General features: G+C 45.1%; 1 protein-coding gene across 2 annotated transcripts in view; it reads right to left on the reverse strand.

Moving 5' to 3' along the window:
- The window catches only part of Btbd9 (BTB domain containing 9), a 354,247-nt gene that overhangs the window by 76,004 nt on the left and 258,116 nt on the right, over positions 1 to 20,127 (reverse strand). For both annotated transcript variants that reach the window (XM_027394408.2, XM_027394409.2), the window contains exon 8: positions 10,844 to 11,033. In XM_027394408.2, coding sequence (XP_027250209.2) covers positions 10,844 to 11,033 — 190 coding nt within the window. The remainder of the gene's footprint in view (positions 1 to 10,843; positions 11,034 to 20,127) is intronic.

A 20,127-nucleotide genomic window follows, 5' to 3' on the forward strand; every position in this document is an offset into this window, starting at 1 on the left:
ATTACATAAACTTACATTTCACTCTCTGCTCATGCTTGATGTGATCCCTCAGCTTCCTGCTTTGGCCCCCATGACTGCCTACTGCCATGCCTCTCTGACGTGACTGACTCAATTCCCTGGAACTATAAGCCCAAATAAACTCTTTTTGTCAATTGCCTTGGTCATGGCATTATTTCACTGCAACAGCTAAGTAAACGCCAAGGAAAATTCCGTAAAATGAGAAGCAAAGTAGTACTGTTTATTAATAGAACACTCACCTCAAAACCCTCAAGCAAAAGGCAAAGAGCACATCCTATTCCTGGGTCGAGGCCCTACTGGGATCCTTCTTCAGCCCCCAAATTTATTACTAATTCTCACCCCAAATTTATTATTAGTTCTCACCACTAACATTTAAAGAAGCTGCAACCCAATACAGTCTTGTACTAGAGAAACAGGGTGATTATGACAGAACACTGCAGAATGGCCTAGCTGCCCCTGAGCTGAATCTTATGTAGCTGCCCTTAAAAATACTGTGTTGTCTCCAAGGTGAGAGCATGATGGTCTGCCCCTTACTGCTCTGTGTGAGGAAGAGACGAGAGGAGGAAGGAAGAGGGTAAGCAGAGCCATTGCAAGTATACAAGCCGACTGTAACAGTCACCAAAGGACTCCAGACTGGCCAGCTCACACTGGGAAAGGAGCCAAGGGGCCCAAACCATCCTTTACTGAAGGTGGGTGTGGGGTCAGCAGAAGGAAGGTCAAGGGGAAAGCTGAGGGCATCCGAATGATGCAGCTCTAGGGTGTCCTCGATGGCTGTACAGCCACACCCACTACACACAACACAGGACACTGCCTCATTTGGAGAGAGGTGAGAGAAAGACGGGAGGCAGACAGTCAGTGGCCACCTTCGTAGAAAGTGCAGTCTCATTTACGGTTCTGTTCTGGGGAGGTGGACATGACTTGATTTTTTAGGCAAGGTATTGCCACGTAATCTTGACTAGCCTGGAATTCACTGTGAAGTTCAACCTTCAACCTTGCAGCAATCCTGCATCTGTGCTACCATGCCCAGGGGGGCACGGTTTTTAAACTCCAGATTTAAATAGTGTAGATGTTATTTCTCTACTACTTTTTTGTGTGTGGTTCTGGGTTTGAACTTGGAGGCTGTGCATGACGGACAAGCCCTTTAGCACTGAGCCACATCCCAGCGCCTGTTCTCCTTTAACTGGAAGTCAGCTAGAATCTTGCCTGCCTCCCAAACTTTATTATGTGCATGATTTATCACTATGCTGGCAAAACACAGGGCCCAGTTACAGACAACCTGATTAAATATTTGTAACAGAAACACAGTTTTTCTTAAGAAGTAAATTTCATGAATAAGAAATCAAACATACATAATCAGCAATGCCTCTCATTCTGGATCAGAACTGTACTTTAAGCAGACAGCTTTTTTAATTTACAGAAAAATTTTGAAGCTGAGACTAATATAAAGCACAATTATTACAGTACTGTTGTAGACACATCCAGAAGCTGTGGCCTCAAAGGACAGCTTTTAAAAATAAATGTAGCTGGGCATGGTGTCCTATGCCTATGATCCCAGCACTCTGGAGGCAGAGGCGAGAAGATGGAGAGTTTGAGGCCAGCCTGGACTATGCAGTGAGAAGTGAATAAATAAAAGCAAACCGACGGCTGGGAGTGTAGCTCAGTCGCAGAGTGCTTACTTAGCATGTTCAAGGTCCTGGGTTTACTCCTCAGTGCCAGCAGAAGAGTCTTCTCACTGTTTCCTTATTTTAAATGGGTCAACTACGTCTCAATAAAGCTGCTTTAAAGGTAAGAAAGCACCACAGCACACAGAATATGCGGGTTTATAAAAATATCAATGCATGATGAGTCTGGCACAGTGCTAGGGCTAGGGAACAATTCCATCACTCTGGCCCTCAATTTCCTAGCCAGCGCTGCTCCAGTTAACCTGATGACCGCATCCCACCTAATAAGCTCACACGGGCTTCATCCCAGGGCAAGGACATAAGGACTCTGAGCAAGGCAAAGGCTCTTCCTTATGAGAAGGAGCAGGCTTGTCTGGGAGGCTCAAATTGTGTTCTCTCTTTGCCCTTTTCCTCATTCCTGTCTAAACACAGACTTGCAATTAAAGCTCAAACAGTTGTCTTGTTTCTGTGGGGCAAAAATGCAAGTAGGAAAGGAAAAAAAATGTATAGTTCGTTGAATTGTAGGACCTCACCTGTATAGATTAAAAAGAGAGAGATACCAATAGAATGAAAACAAAATAAAAATAAACTGAAAAAGAATTTAGCTCTCTCTCTGTTAATTGCAGCCAAATAAAATCCAAATATAAGCTTCTTTGGAGTAAATGAGTACTAGCAATTACTACAAATGCTAAGTCTTAGTTGCCACATTTAACTGATTTTCAGCAACTTACAGCCTTAGGGAACAAAAGAAGGCTGACCCAAATGTAAGGTGCTGTCTCTCCTCTCTTTTCTTTTTAGAGCTAAAGAAGTTGTATGAGGAGAAGTCTTAGTACCAGCCTCACCTTGCTTATGGTGGCAAGAACAAGGAGCCCAAGCAGCACCTTGGTGTCTCTACTGTCAAATGACAGTGAGCACAGGCTGTACCCCAGAACTACTAGGGGGAGAAGAGAGGAGAGGTCTCAGCACTTAAGAGCATCAGCTGCTCTTCCAGAGAACCTGGGTTCGATTCCCAGCAACCACATGGTGTGTCACAGCAGTTGAATAATAAGTTCCAGGGGACCCAACACCCTCTTCTGGGCTCTGCTGGCACCAGGCACACACACACACATAGTACACAGACATGCACACACATTAAACACCCACACACATTAAATCTAAATAAAAAGAACTACTGGTAGGCACAGCAAGCAGAACTATTAGCCAGTGCTCAACAGTAAACTAAGGAAACCGAAGCCATCCTGAGGGGTGCTGGGTTACAGGAAAAGAACCATGACTTGAGACCTGCAATGTCATCATTGATGGACGTATCATCAGAAGGGAGAAAGACAATCCTTCCACTAGGACTCAAGGGCAGCAAGGAAAGAAGACCCTGGTGGACATAAGAGCAGAGTGTGCATTTGTGTAACTGATCCCTCTTATACTGGATCTGATACATCTCTGAAAGAGGTAGCCCAGCAGAAAAAAAAGACTCCTCAGCAGGAATGAAGCCCACATGTCCTGGCAGGCAGTTGAGGAGGGTCCTGGGGAACCAGGCAACCTTCCCAGCCATTGCTGTTCACCATAAGGATGTGGGGTGCAGACAGAGGGGCCAGGCAAGGGGAGCCAATGCAGGACTTAGGACTTGCTTGGTCTCAGTGACTCGTTTCTTGCATTCGTTGTCTCACAAATGATGACATTTGTGAGAATGCTCCTGGCAAGTCCTCTATGGCTATGCCTTTACAAAGGGCTAAAGTTAAAATATAAAAATAAAACAGCAAGCAGAGGGGAGGCCTGTGAGTGCACACCACAATACTTGAGAGCCCCTAAGAGATAGCAAAACAAAAAAGGTTGAAGTTGAGCTCCCTCCCGGAGGGGGAAAAGTTTTCTCTTCTTTGTTTTAAATTTAAAGGTACTTGGGAAATGTGAAGACTTCCGAAGATAGACTGACTTCTTTGGATTGCCTTAAGGGTTGGGTTTAAGTAGCTGTGACCCTCATGACTTTCAGAACAGATTTATTCACTTAGTACTCAGAAGATGCACTAAGAACATCTGGTCTACTAAGTCTGTAGACATTTCCATCCACCTTCTCAAAGTTCTTCCACCAGCCCTCCCAACAGCAGCCATGCTTCTATGACACTGTACGGCTCACTCTAAAGTAGCCGCAGCCATCAGCCAGAGCAGGACACAGTGGGGTTCCCAGAACCCAAAGTCAATGCCCTGTACTCACTCTTCTGAAGCACATGAGTGACGGTTAACTTGGTGCTTTAGATAATTAACAAAGCATGTGTTTGTGTATCAAATACTAGGTCAAATGGGGTTAATCTTGTGTAAAAATGTCTTCCTGTTTGGCTAGTCTTTGAAAACTAATAGACTTTTCACAATATCTAGCTGTGTGTGTGATCACTAGCTGTCAAGTTCCTTGGAGAATCAAGAGAGATAAATGGCTGACATGTGAGGTAAATCTTTCTCTGTCTCTCTCGCACGTGCATACAAACATGCACATGCGTGAGTGTGCTCTCTCTCTCTCTCTCTCTCTCTCTCTCTCTCTCTCTCACACACACACACATACACACACACACACACACACACACACACACACACACACAGGCACACACACATACACACTCTCTCTCTTTTGGGGGGGGATTTAACCTTTCTTGCATTTCCAAAGACCATCTGAATCTGTCACCCCTCTTGTATTTCTCACACACAACTTAGTTGCCATAGTAATTCATTCTCATCTTGAAACTCCTGCCACAGAAAACGGCTGGGGTCTATTTGCCATGCCCCCACACTCTATCTGTTGCCAGGCTCCAACATTCCTGGCCTTTACATGTTCACACAGTTCAGACTCTAGCATCTGTTGGGAAACCACAGATACAATTCTTTGTGATTTTTCTGGAAACCAGAGTGTGGAGGTCTGTGGGTGAGCAGGAGACGTCAGCATGATGCAGATGGGCTCAGGGAGAAACAGCACTTAGTAAATAAATCACGGACCAGCAAGACAAGGAAGAATTCCTCAGTTCAGGTCTGTGACAGACGGTTCTCAGCATGACTGATATGAAGCAAATTTGGTAAAATATCTTTCCAATTTCAACTAGAATTATAGGCAATCTTAATCCAAAGCAGAGGAGTCATATATTTAGATGCTTGCTGTATTCTTTAGACTATAAAAAGGAAATTTCTAGCTCTCTAGGTTGCACAGAAGGCTGTCTTAATGTAAACAGATGTGCTGCTGCCCCAGTAGCACTCAGACAGGAGGAAATGGAAGCGAAGTGGGAAGAGGCTGCCGGTGCCCTTCCCTGTGCTGGTGCTGGCGCCTGCCTCCTGAGTGAGCCCCTTCTCAGTCATCTGCCGGCCCACGTCTTTAGCAGTTTGCTCACATACGCTTAGATCAGCCACACTGAGCAAATATGATGTCCAATTTAGTTGACAGATGGAGCTCCCGTTAGCTGCACTAACACAGTATAGTCAATGAGTGTTTACCGTCTACACACAGCACACAGTGCCATACCAGGCACTTGGAATTTGCTCCAGAGACCAAGTCCATCACAATATTAAAAAAAAAAAAAAAAAAAAAAAAAAAATCACTATCTTCAATTTGAGATTTTCTGGGATCCTCCAGGAAACAATGGGCTCACACACATAGAAAATATTTGAATAATTATAAATTAGTATTTGAACCATGAACTTCAATTCCTTTCCATCACCCTTGTTGAATAAACCTTAATTTAGAGCTATTAAGTAGGAGACAAAAATGGAACGGCCTCCAATTCCTCCTCCTCTCTGTGCCGGTCCCTCAGGATAGGAGTAGATGAGCAACACTCTGGCAAGGTGGGCAGCAGCAGGAAGAAGGAAAAACAGCAGTCAATCGGGGTCCTTGGAACTCACAACCTGAAGAGGTAACCTACAGTTGGCAGAGCTGCTCATCACTGAAAGGGCAGCTGACCTCGGTGTGGACCTAGCTGTTCACAGAAAAAAAAAAAAAAAAAAAAAAAAAAAAAAAAAAAAAAAAAAAAAAAAAAACAGGCTCAAAGAGGGGGCCACGAGTGAGCCCTTTCTTTCTACATTCCCTTCTCTTTTGGTATTACTTTTTACCTATGTCTGTAATGATGGGACACCAACCGATTTGTGCTTCAGTCACTCCGTGCCAGATTATTTTATACAGGAGGCAGACCTGTAGGTGGTTTTCTCCCTATTGAAATATAAAACCCTCATCACCTCAGACCAAAGAGATGATGAATACCCATCAAGAATATCCTTTGGGCTAGACCCATTCAGTATGTACACGTGTATATTCCAACCAACGACTCAGACTCAAAGTGTTCTTGTATCATTAACATCTTAATCTACATTTATTTAGCGCTGTCTATTGACACTAGACCTCCTTGGGCAGCCTATTTACTTACAATTATGTCTGTTATTTAAAGCAGTATGGGCATTTTACTTACATGATTGCATGTATCAATAACAAAACCCTTCTTTCCAAGCTAATGTAAAATTTGTTAATTTAATTGATCATCTTACAGTTGGGGTTTAGGTAAGGTCTGTCCTCTATCAGCTGGGAAGGGCGGGCAGGTGTTCAGAGAGCTCATTACACAGCATGCTTGGCTTCCCCTCCCAGACTTGAGGGTCCTTAACAGGATATCTCCATCAGCAAGCAGAAAGATAATCAGTCTTAAACTCAGGTGACAGGGGGACTATAACTAAGACATAACAGATCTGCTTAGTTATTATGACTCTTGCCTGGTCTTTTTATGTGGTCAGGCCTCTGAAGATTCCCTGTTATTTAAATTTTAGTGTTTTTAGAATGCCAGGGAAATGATATAATTACCACTCAATTACCTACTTTTAATGCACATTCCTGGAAATCTCTCTTTCTTCCTAAAAGTGAGTAAAGTCTGCTGTGCCTGTAAACCTAGCAACAAGGACCAGCTGCTGTATTTCCAGTCCCGCCCAAGGGGGAAGCTGGAGCATGGAGGCAGGGCAAAAGGGGCCCTCAAGCAAGGGCATGTTGTCAGGCTCCTTCCTCTTCCTCTGCTCCCATTCGGCACTCATAAAAGCCTGTGATGGACTGTGTGGGGAGGAGGTGGTTTGCGGAAAGGGTGTGCAGACGATGGTAACACAACCCCTCTTGGCTGTCACCCTCCAAATCGCCCCATCTTGCCTCTTGCACTCCTTCCCTCCTCCACTCCTTGGCACCTTGTCTATGGTACTCACCCTGGGTCTCCAGGGTGCTTGCTTTTTCACTTGAGCACACATGTCCCCTTCTCAGACCGCCCGCCCTAAAACTGAACTGTTCCCCTCCTTTCTGTTGAATTTAGCATACAATAAACGTGCTTGTTTCTTTCATTCTTGTATCTCTGCCCTGAATGTCAGCTCCAAGAACATGCCAGTGTTTGGCTAGTCCAATGTTGTATCCTAAGTGCCTACCACCATATTTGACACACAGGAAAAAGCCAAGTGTCTGTTGAATGAATGAAAGAAAATGAAGGGATACAGAGATGATCAGAGATCATGTTCCAGCCACCCTCCCCCGGATACCAGAGGGTACTTACTCATGTCAGACACACTAGCAGGACTGGGCTCTGCTGACCGTGGAGCCCAAGAACTCTCTCTGCCTAGCCATTTGGCAAGCTCTCAGGAAGACAAAGATCTTATCCATAGCACACTGTGTATCGTACGAGGGATAAAGAACATCAACCATTGGGACTTTAGCCTAAGAAGTCACCAACGGTAAAGAAATCGTATTTTCAAAGCTAGTGTGACAGTCCCAGAAAGTGAGTTCCCAGGTTCCCAGCTCTGCCACCACTGTGCTGGGCATAATGAATCTCAGCTCTGTAGCATTTGCCCTGTAGGTGTGGATGCCGAATCCCTGGGTGGCTACGGATGCAGTGACCAGGAAAGCAAGTCAGTCATCATGAGCAACAGAAACTGTGGGCCAAATGCTACTGACAAATCAGCCCATTGCTGGTCAATTGCCTTCCCCAGGAGAAGGTGCCACTGACCTGGTTCCTGTCAATAAATGTCTATCTGGGCGCATTACCTGCTGCAGCCTACTAAGACACCCAGTGCTGTCCACGGGCACTGGTGGCCAGGAAACCTCACTCCCTCCCCCTTAATAATGTCACAGAAGAGGCAAATGCAGTGCTGACAACATAATGACAGCTTCACCAAGACGTGTCTCTCTGAATGCCTAGCTAGTTACCCGGCGCTCCAGCTGAATGGATTTTCTTACTGAAGAAACAATAGTGGGCTTCAGGAAGTTAGAGGCGCCACACTGTGATGAGAGATACAATTCTGCCTCAGGTTGTGTGCCTGCTCATCGTCTCTCCTCTGAGTCAGGAAAAAAGAAATTGTTTGAAGGAACCATTTTCATTCCACACTTAGATAAAACCAGGTGGGCCCATTCTATCTGCCCAGGGCCCCAGCAACACTTTCCTCAGTCAGAGTCAGAATTCAGGTCTTTGGTAGAGCTACAGGCCAAGGTGGCCTAGCCCTAGGACAAGCCCTTGTTTGAGCTATCACCCTGGCAACCATCTCATAGGGCCTCTGCTAGATTTAAAACAGTAAATTTCCTCTTAAACCTGTTGTAATTCTCAGTCTGTCCACAAAGACTACTTTGGGGGCACATTCAATCTGGCCTGAGAAGCTGATTATGAGCTATCTCAGGCCTCAAGTAGCAAGCAAGGCTGGGAGGAGTCAATAACTGGTCCCAAGGACAGGAGTTCTACAGCCAGTGCAGGTGCCTGACAAAGGTGTTTCTGTCAAATTTACACAGACCCAGACATACCTGGGTAGAGGAAATCTTAACCAAGAAAATGCCTCCAAAAGACTGGCCTGTGGGTATGCCTTTGGGATGTTTTCTTAATTATTGATTGATGTGGGAGGGCCCAGACAGGCAGGACCACACTTGGGCAGGTAGGTAGTCCTGAGTTCTCTAAGAAAACAGGCTGAGCAAGGAGGAGGAGCAAGCCAGTAAGCAGCGCTCCTCCATGGTGTCTTTTCTAGCTCTGCATCCAGGTTCCTGCTTTGACTCTGCCCAGACTTCCCTCAGTGATAGGGTGTGGCCCAAGAGTTTTAAGCTGAAATAAACCCTTTAACCCACAAGTTTCTTTGAGTCATTGGCGTTTTATCACACCAATAGAACCCTAACTAAGACAGCGGGTGTCTCAGTAAGCTCAGACGATGATGGGAGGATAGCCAGTATTCCCTCGTAGATTCAGCAACACCAAAGAGAGAGTTAGAGGGAGTATGACCCAAGACTCACAAGCATGGCGTAAAGGAGCACAGTACCTACAGACAGACTGATACAGCAGCTTGGGTGGCTGAAGACACAAGAGACCCGGCTGTAACAGAAGTCACTAACACCATTTTTCTCTGTATTTACTACTCCATTGCTTTGGGCAAAGGGAGTCAGGAATGGTGTGGTGGGCTTGAAGAGAGAATCAAATGGTGGACTGTGTAGATAAGCACCACACCAGGGTTTCACTTGGTTACACAGTGGAGAGTGGAGGAGGGAGAACTCTTGGAGCTGTTTAGGAGGCAGCACAGAACCTTATCCACCCTGGGCATCAAGGGTGGATAAATGAGGGGGACAAATTTAGGAAGGGCCTTGTGGTTTTGGCTTGGTCCAAAGATGTGTGGAATCACCAAACCAATGGCGAATAGTGACACTGAGGTAAGGTGGCTGGGATGGGAAGCGGAAGGACAACAGGATTCCGTTTTAGCTGGCCTGGTGTAAGACACACATGGACACAGTTAGACGGTGTGGTGAAGGGAAGGAAGGGTACCCAGTACTAGGTGAGAGAATGGGAGTCAGAGCCATTAAAGGAGACTGGACAGAGGTGCAAAGCTGCCCGCTTGCTTCAATCTTCATTGGAAAGAAGACTGGCCCTCAAATTAGAAATGGCAGAACAAACATAATAAAGAGAAAATTGAAGTCCCAAATAGGTGAAGTGAAAGAGAGTGTCTAGTCAATTTAAATGATTTCAAGTCTTCTGGCTCAGATGAGTTACACCCCAAGCCTCCTGCAAGAAATTGCAGATGTAATCTCAGAGACACGATTGGTAATCTTCAAGAAATTGTAGGGGAGACAGTGCCAGAAGACAAAAGAAAGACAACTGTTAGCACATTTGTGAGGAGGCAAACACAGACACAGTTAACATCATCCATGACAAAAGTCCTAAGAAGGCAGAGCATGAACACAGCTCAGAAGAGTAAGGCTCGTGGGGTCATCCATCCCCAGTGCTCAGCCCCATACTTCATCCCTGTGATATTTGGCCTAGGAGGTGGCTCTGGATGAAATGGGGTTAACTAAAATGAAGAAATCCAACCGTCCCAATCCAAGACCTCCAGCACTGGCACCTCAGCATATGTGGGAAACACAGAGCTCCACTAAGCCTGTGTCTGCTACACTGCCTCCCTCTGCTTTCTTCCTATAGAATGTCTACAATGAGAGCCTCGAGGAGTAAGCCAAGTGTACAACAGTACCATGAAGAGGCAGTCCCGACCTGCCAACACCTCCACCCTCAGCGGACTGGGGTAGACAGACATTTATTTTTTCCTCTATGAGGAGCCTTCAAAGGCCTCCTTAGAACCAAGAAAGAAGAGGACAGGAGGGGAGGGGAAAAGACGGGCGGAGAGGGGAAAGCAGACAAATGAAAAAGAATAGTACCAGCCTTTAAGAACTGACCTTCTAGGGGATGTCACCAGTCTCACGCTTAAAAACTGGTAACATCCTGTAAGTCAAGCAAAGTCAAAGCTCCCTTCTTAAAACAAAATGGATCAAGAAGAGACTCAAACTCAATGCCACTAAAAAGACTGTCTAGAGCCAGGCTTCTTATCTGGGTCTCTGGTTCACATACAAAGGTGTTTATGGAAGCTGAACACAGCTTTTTACCCACACCAACCCTTGATGTCACCCTATAGATCTCTAAACTCACACATGGCAAGACTGCAATAGTGAGATCCTCAGAGGGAGGCTTCCCATCCAGGTCCCTCCCTCCCAGCTGACTTGAGGTCCACTTTCAGCGTTGCTCCCTACTAAACAATCGAAATGGACAGCTGGTGTCTCCCTGTCTGTCTCCAATCTTTATAATAAATAGAACTTCTTCTCTGAAATTGAAGATTGGTGATTACGTGTATCTGCACTCTTTGAACTAACAAATGCAAAGAAATCTTACCGTATTGATCCAATCATGTATGGCTGTGCCAGCTGAACCACAATTGCACCACTTCCCAGCTGGTGACACGTATAGCCAGAATCCCAGTCATAATTCTTAGTGTCCCCATTCAGCAAGGCATTTCGGCTGCGACTGACTCCTTCAATCACGCTGGCACAATCGGCAATTGTTGCAACATTCTCCATAGGAACTGTGAATCCAAAGCACAAGATCCGGCATCAGGATAAGAGAAGCCAACTATATCCCTATAGCATGCTCAGAACAAAATTAATTAATTAGCATCTCAAATCAACAATAAAAAGGAAACTAGAAGATTCTGATTATCTTCAGATAAGAGTTTCCATGCTAAATAATTAAACAAATAAAAACTGAACCTTCAGGTTGGAATATCCACACCATACGTAGCAATTAATTCTTTTTTTAAAGATTTTATTTATTATGTATACAGTTATCTGCATGCATGCTTGCACACCAGAAGAGGGCACCAGATCTCATCACGGATGGTTGTGAGCCACCATATGGTTGCTGGGAATCAAACTCAGGACCTCTGGAAGAGCAGTCAGCGCTCCCAACCTCTGAACCATCTCTCTAGCCCCCGATATGTAGCAAATAATTCTTAAGTATTTCATTATAAGAGCACAATAACAGAATATAGAAATACATTGTAAGACATAACTCAATGGGAAACTTTTCATCAGTCTGGATGAATTTTAATGTGCTCCTGGTGGTTAAATCCAGGGCCTTGCACATTCTAAACAAGCTGTGCCCTGGCCAGTAACTGGGTCTAATGAGCTACAGCTACATACATGTTGAGTAGAAAACTTATACATCCAGCAGCTCAAACTCTGTAGTGCAGAAAAGAGGCCGCAGACACAAGGTATCAGAACACACAGCTGGTTTCACCCCACTCACTCTACTGTGCTTGTTGTTCAGTGAGTGGGCAGACAGGGGCTCTCCTTTGCTCAGGAGCTGCTAGATCTTAAGAAAACAGCTGTGTTTTGATTCTGAGTCTCTGTACTTCAAGTCCACATCAACCTGTTCATTTATAAAAGTCAAGGGCTCCCACAAAGCTATAGCTGCTCAGTATGATAAAGACTCTCCAAATACGAAGATACCAATGAGTATTCATGGTATACAATCAAAACCTAAAATCTTCTTTGAACATTTAAGCCATTTAACCCAAATCTACTGTTATCCGCTCAGAAAAGATAGACTGAGTAATGCCACCACCACCCACCGCACTAAAACATTCTAACATCATAGTGGTGCAGAGTAAATAACTTCACGTCATCTTCTAAACAATGAGTTTATTTTCAAAGTGGGACAAGCCTGTACACTGAAGTCTTTGCCAACTAATTGCTCCACTCTCCACAGATAAGGAAGACCACCCACAGACAAGGAAAACAGGGAGGAAGGGGAGGGTGGACAGGTTTGTCGTGATGAACCCCTTATTCCAAAGCAAGAAAAACAAAACAACAACAACAACAAAACCACTGGAGTATTCCTGATGAGGACAGATTCCTGGCAGAAAGAGGGCACCTTTTTAAGATGATTCTTAAAACAGGTGAATGCTAGCCTTGGAGGGTAAACCCTGATGCCTCTGTTTCCTGGGAAAAGGGAGCCTTCTGCTATTTGGGAGGCAGGGTTTAAGGAAGCAGAAGACAGAGGAAGAGCCTGGGAGCAAGACTCAGACACTGGGAAGTAGCCTGGCAGGAGCGCACACCCCTGGCCCTCAGACACTTGGGGCAGCAGGCATCATCCACCATGCTCTTCAGCCCATCAGCCAGTGGCTCTGCTAACTATACCTCCAGTACAACAGCAGCTCTTAAAATGTTCTTCCTAAAGGGGCATATCCCTTTACTCACATTTCATTGGCCAATTCAAGTCACATGACCTTACTTGGGGTTAAAAGAGGGCAGAAAGCTACCTTGTCCTGGGTGCAATCTACAGATATTACAAAATGTAATCTCCCTGCCCAGGAACGTTTAGATTGCTAACATTTTTCTTTCCTTGCCTTTCCAAAGAACAGTGTCTTCTGAGTATCTGGGTAACAATTTTTTTGTTTTGTTTGTTAAGGAAATATGTAAATATATGTACATACACATGTGCAGCCATAGATGGAAACAGAACTACACTTGAGGGTATGGTGAGACATGGTGCTATGGATGTATGCCCTTCAGCTTCCACAGATCTTACCAAATTAGTCACCAAATCACTTGTAAAGTTTACACTCTCCACTCATTGCTCCACTTTCTCAGCCACTTTGGGAGGTCAAACTGGCAGGGAGTGATTGGTCCATCAGTACAGTTTCTGTCTTTTTATCAAATCAACTTTATTTTCCTTCTTCTCCCTATAAAATCCCCCTCAATCTTTCTTCTGCGAATTGCTCGCTTTTATCTTTTTTCTTCTTTTCCTATTACACTTTTCTTTCTATTTTCATCTGTTCCTACACACGTCTGCCCATAGCAGTAGGGTTTTCACTGAACCAATACTTAAATTCTGTTCTCTGTTTCTGGATTCATGGAGCTCTTCCCTCTATTATTTCCTCCCTTCTGTTCTGCTATTGGAGTTATTAAGTATGGATGCAAAAGTTTGGTGATGGTCTATTTCCTGGTGAGTATCCTCATCCTTCCAATCTCCAAATCTTAGAGGTATAGTGCTCAAGGGATTTTTTTTTCTACACAGGAATATTTGAAATTTTTCACTTATTTTAAACACCATTTATAAAAATCTGAAGGATGGTGAGTCTCTGCCCACCCACCCGCTCCAACCAATGACAGGTCATGGACACCAGGGACTGTCACAGGCTACAGTAACTTGGTCCTGTGCTCGCTGAGAAGCCAGGCCAGGACAGACATTCACAGCTATGTCTTCTTATGCGCGCACTCCAAGGCACATACACAGACCCACTACACCATCTAATGGCACTCGTGTTTCTTTTCAAGAGAGACTTTTTTAGAACTCTCATAGCTACTTGGTAGCCAACTCCATCTCCTACATCTTAGAGCACAATGTCAAAACACCTCTTAGTTTTTATTCCTACTTTTTGGTTTAGATCAATGCACAGAGCAAATGATGCCAGGACGTGAAACAGGGAGGACAGGAATGGGGTCCAGAAGCCGTGGGTGATGGCCTTCTGTAGACTACGATGGTGTGATGATAATCACTCCAGCCCTGTCCAGGCCTTAATGTCTAAGCCAGTATGTCAATCTGGCCAAACCGACCTGAGGTAGAGAACGAGAGTTTCCTAAGGGTAGAAGCTGTTTCTTTCCCCACCACAATGAGGCTGTGGCACTTCCCTTTGTTAGCAAAGCTCCTCATCCAAAGCCACAAAGATCTGAAGTTACAGATGAAAGCAGACAAACAGCACTTTTTTTTGGGGGGGTGGGTTTGAGGGAATCCCCTTAGGAAACTAAGACATGATCAGTCTCTGGGAGCTGACCTGGACAGAGGCGGGCAGTGGCCTTGGCAGGAGAGCTGCAATGTAAGCGCATGGCCCTTCTGTCCTCAGAAGTCCTTCCATCAAAACCTGACCCATGAACAGAAAGGCTGGATACCCACAGGAGGGTAAATACTTTGGACAAGAAACCATTTTGGAATGCAAAAACAAAAGGAGAAATATAGATTACAGTATGGCTTTAAAAGATAAAAAATATTTTTTTATCTTTTTTTAGGTTGTTATTTTTATTGTTTTAAATTTTTTCATACAATGTATTTTGATCATATTCTTTCTCCTCTCCCAAGTTCATCATATTATAGGAGCTATGACAGCAGAGGTTTGTCCCAAATGTCACTACTAACTATACCAACTAGAGGCTCCTTTCTCCATTTCAGCAGAAAATATCTGGATGACTAATTCTTCTCACAGAAAAGCAAGCCTCAGCTTGCCTCGCTGGCCTGCCCAACTCGGTCTTTGCGCTGGGAAGAATCAGAGAGTGCCTACCTGGCTGCCGCACATGGGCAGGGCACAGCTGCTCTCCCTAAAGGAGTGGGCTTTTAGAATGTTCCCATTTAGAATGTTCATTACTGTCTTTCATATGAGCCTGATAAATTTATTAAAAACACCATCTGGCTGGGACTCAGCTTTGTGCTGTATTTCCAGTCTTCCAGTCTCTTTCCTGGTCCCAAGGGAATTTCTGCCCCAATTTGTGCCACTTTGTTTACAGACCCGTGCTGCCAGAATCGAGCATCTTGTGCCTGTCTCTTCCTGGGTTTCTGCTGCCATCCTCATGCTCCATCCTCGGCTCCATTCCTATTACAACAGCCTGTGCTAGGAGCTGGAGACGGGGGAACTGCTTGAGCAGAAATTACTTTTCCCCCTCCATGCACACAGCAATTCTGCTCAGACAAATTTAATTTGCTGCTTCTGAATGCAAAAGGTGCGTGTTAACGAAGTGTGTACATTCTGCAAATGTGTGGAGAACAGAGTGCCTGCCTGCCTGCCTGGGCTGGGGGAGTGGCAGGAAAAGCCACCTGAGAACATGGTTCCCCACTCTTGCAGTGCCAGGGATGACCAGCAGCCTGCCAGTGATAAATTCTTTAAAAAGGCAGTGTTGGTTCACTAGGACATGACTCGAGGGACACTCATACCAGCTATATTTAAAGATAAGAATGACAATCTGTTATTTGACTTGTCTCCAGAGATCAATATGCAGACCTGGGGAAAAAAGCTTTTTTAAAATTAAAAAAAAAAGGCAGTTTTAAAAAAACTGTATTTATGTATATGAGGACTTTGCATATACATCTGCACACCAGCAGAGGCCATCAGATCCCATTATAGACAGTTGTGAGACTCCATGTGGGTGCTGAGAACTGAACTCAGGACCTCTGGAAGAGCAGCCAGGTCTCTTAACCCATGAGACATCTCTCCAGCCCTGAAAAAAGCCTTCTTAAGCAGATTTTTTTTTTTTTTTTAATGAAACAACACTTGGCTCTTACAGTAGACCCTGTGCTTGTGGCGACTTTATTCGCTGTCTTCCTGACTGTCAGATACAAAGTTACTTGCTAATAGTCTCCCTCCCCCACCCCCCCATAAGTGCTTAATAGACTCACGATACATTTTTCTTGGAAGATTTTCTAAGTAGAGTGCCAAGATTTAGATACAAAGTATTTCCTGATTAAAAAGACAAGGAAGGCTATTTTTACCTTAAGGGCCTACCTATCCACCCCCCCTCCTCGCTGCTGTTTGATTTTAAGGAGGCTAATAACCCCAGGGCCCCTCCCAGGCCTGAACAGAACTTGCTGATTTGACAAAGCTTCCAAGCCAACTGGAACCCAACCTTCTGCGGCATTCTTCTACAGGAAAAAGTATCCACAGCTGCTTTGTCAGAACAGCTGTAAACGAACAATAGCTAATTAGAGAACAAGGCCATCTTTCTTGAAAACTATCAAAACACTGCACAAATGGATTTCTCAAAGCAGCACCGAGTTACACTGATTCCTGGTTTTATCTATTGGAAGAGAAATCACTATCAGCCATGTGTTACATCACATCTGAGGAAAAAAGTCATTGATTACAAGTGATCATTTCCCAAAGCTTCTCCCCGGTTTCTCCAGAAGAACCCCCCAGCCCCCTGCCCCACACAACCCAGAAAAATCCACGGACTCCCAGTCCCAGCAGAGGACAATAGGAGAAAGGAAACCACAGCCCTTTCTGGCGCCATCAACAACTATAAAATTTAAGTTTTTGCTAAAAGTGGTAGAAATGAAGTTTTCAAACACCACATAGGCTCCTGACTTTACAGAGAAGCCCCTACTGAATTTGTGCAAGGACGCTGCTCAAACTCCACACGAGTCTCCTGCCACAGCCCCTTAAGGCCTAGAGAGATTGACAGTAACAGTGGGTTCTCCCAGGCCATGGCTTCCAGTTGGCCCTGGGCTGACTGAAAGAGCGGGGGGGGGGGGGGGGAGAGGGGGTGTCTCAGCAGAGCACTACTGGCCTGAGGAGCAAATATGGCTAACGGTGGGAGAACTTCTGACCCCTAGGGCTCCAAACAGGGCTCTTTGATCAAGCCCAGAGGATGGCCAAAGGAACAGCTTCTCTTTCACGCCTCTTAGTTTTCAGCTCAGGCACCATCAGGGCTACAGCGAGCTGAAGTGATGATGCCCTGGGCAGGGACCTCACAGGGATCCTGTGGGATGTGGCCACCCAGCTTCAAGGATAGCTGGAGCCTGGAGTGTGCTGGGACAGTTGCACTTACACTGCAGAAATGTTACAGTTACCAGAAAACGCCATCAGGAAACCACAGTTCATATGTCCAAGGTTATTCTACACCTCCGGAGGAAATAAAATGATGCTATGGCTCTTTGTAGAATTACAGAGTATGATTTTTAAAAGACTTGTTTAAAACAAAATAAAAGATAAAAGCTGCTCAATGCTCGCTCTTTCTAGTTACTTCAGTTGTCTGCAGTTAGTGCTCTGAAACACACACTTTAGACATTCTAAATACTTTCCCATCCCTTAGGTTCTGCATTCTGGCCTGCATGCCCTCATGAGGGAGAAACAGTCCCCCTCACCCTCCATCTTCTGCTCCAGAGTCATTACAAAAGGCAAAGGCTGGAAAAAGCAAGGACTTCCGAACTAACCCTGACAGTTGTCAGACCAGGTTTCTAAGCAATCTTCAGGAAGTCATTTAACCATCTCTGACTCAGCTTTCTACTGGGTGATAAAGAGAGCTACCCACCCCTCTTTCTCCCCACCTTCTGTGACACAAGCCACTCAGTCAGATGAGTTTTACACAGCATTTTGAGTTTCAGACAAAGGAGCCTTTGATGTGGTCCTTCCCCAGTCACCAAGAGCCAGGTCTCCCCCATGGAATGGTGAGTGGGCCTGGTAGTCCGGGTCTGAGAGTCACACAAGGAGATTGGTGTGCTCTTGAGCCACATTGTAATTGTACAGGATGGGGGAAAGGAAGAAGAGCCAATAACAATTCTACTGACCTGCAAAAAACTATTAGCACCTGCTAGTATAATATGCAGCTGGCAGTTTCAGAATAACCGAGAAAGCAGTTCCTGCTGGTCGATATTTGCTGGGGACAGCAATTTCTGACCTACTGAATCAGATCAAGATCATCTGAGTCATTAGAGCAAAGAAGCCTCTGTGCTAACCGTCCAGGGCCAAGCAGTCTCCTTCGTTAAACAAAAGCTTCTGCCCACAGCTGCCTCCCAGGCCAGCTCTGCTTCCAGGTTCCAAGGACTATCACAATGCAAGGAGTAAATCAAAACTCATTAAAAAAAAAATCACAGCTGTAAGTGGGCTTATAATTTATCAGCACAACCGTGAGTGAGAAATGCCAGGTGGCTGTCCCACTCTCCTTAGCAGAAGACAGGAGAGACAGGAGCAGAAAGGGAGAGGAGAGAAAGGAAAGGTCCCTGCAGTATTTAGATGGTCTTCAAATGTTCATCGTTTCCTTGGGGTGTGCTCGTTGCCAAGCTGACAGATGTTGCAGGAAACCTGTACTGTTCTGAAGAAAGGCTAACCTTTCAAAAGTGGAAGGAGGCGGGAGGAGGCCCACCGCTCAGTGAAGAGATGACATTAAACTGGACAGTAAAGCACCCTTGGTGTGCTGGATCTGAAAGGTGGTGTGATAACCCCACCACAGAGGACTGGCCTGGGAGACATCTCATCTTATTATGGCTTTCCTTGCTCAGAGTGCAAACTGCTGTTTAAACCAAATACTAGAATGATCAAGGCACTTCAAAGGTTTCTTATTATGGTTTCAAACCATCAAGATTCTAAGTGATAAGTTGCACAACCTTCCCTTGGGGAGTCGTGGATCATCTGTATGTAACTCTCTCCCAAGCACTTACCACTGGCTTTCTCATTCACTCCTTCTTGTTGTACTTAATACATATGTACACATCTCTCACACACACAGAGACACACGTGCATATGCATGCATGAGGGGCAGGTCTGTCAGAGTAGTCTTCACAACTGGGTTCTAACTTGCCTGGCTCTTCTGCAGGCTAGATCCTTAACATTTCATAAAGAAAGCCAGCCAACAGAGGGCTGAGAAGGCTGAATACTAATTTATGATATAAAGTGGGCTCTGCAAAGCCTAGCCCATTCCAACAAAGCAGCAAGCAAGAACGTGATGGTTCTGCTGAATCTCCTCACTGGTGCCCAGCATCCATGGGTAGAACTGGCTGCCCCTGGAGCTTCTGTCCTCTTGCAGAAGAGGACACACCTCTTCTTACCTCTGAGGTCTTGCATTCCCAGCTCTAAACACCCTGCTCCAAATCCCCATGGTCTTGATCATCAATATGACCGTTCATCATTTTTCCTGAGCCCTAGTTTCACCCAAGGTTTTGTTCAAGGCTTTGTTGAGGGATGACTCACCCACTGTCTTTTCGTGGAAGGCAGGCAGATTAACTAATCTATCCATTTAGAGATTAACAGTAATGGGACACAAGGAAAATTATACCTCCCGTCTGAAAACCCTGCAATTGGGAAAGCGTTTTAGAGAAGAACACCTCCATTTATATCAATTATCTTGTTTATCAAAGACAATGAACTGCCGGCTGGTGGCAGAGAGGTTCAGGATGCGCAGTGAGGAATAATCGGGCCTCACAAACCTGGAGGCTGATAGCCATTTGCCACTTCACTCGGAGAGGTGATGCTCACAGTTTGTTGTGTGACTTCCCTCACATTAACTTTGAAATGTCAAAAGCAGGCAGTTAATTGTTTATTATACAAAATGTCACATATGTAAAACACTCAGATATAAAATTATTATAACTGATCTTCCACAGAAACCCTGCCTTTCTGCTTTACAGCTTGTTTGTCAGTCTGGAGTTCAGTTTAATTGCCATTATGTAGGCTGTGCGTGCCAGGCAGTTACTGTCTGAGGAATAATATTCTCTGCATTCGCTGTGTCTTCAGCCAGTTGAAAAATAAAAATAACATGATATGAAAATTACTATTATGTTTTAAAGCAATACATCCTCAGAAGAATGGGGGACGCCAGAGCAGGAGCATCTCATGTGGTGCTGACTGAGTGGCTTAATTAACCAGACAGGGCATACACTACCCAGCTTCCTCAGCTGTGTGGACACTGACATCATGAGCTCCCAGTGGTGAAGTCACCTGGGCACACACTACCCAGCTTTCTCAGCTGTGTGTGGACACTGACGCCATGAGCTCCCAGTGGTGAAGTCACCTACCTTCAGGAGTTAAGTCTCAGTATCTGGCAAATGTACAGAGCCCAAACCTGCTTCCCCAGCTGCCAATTATTCCAACAACTCACCCTCTGGCAATCTTGTATTTAAGCTCAAATGACTTAGTT

The sequence above is a fragment of the Cricetulus griseus genome (assembly GCF_003668045.3).
Source record: "Cricetulus griseus strain 17A/GY chromosome 1 unlocalized genomic scaffold, alternate assembly CriGri-PICRH-1.0 chr1_0, whole genome shotgun sequence".
Lineage (NCBI taxonomy): Eukaryota > Metazoa > Chordata > Mammalia > Rodentia > Cricetidae > Cricetulus > Cricetulus griseus.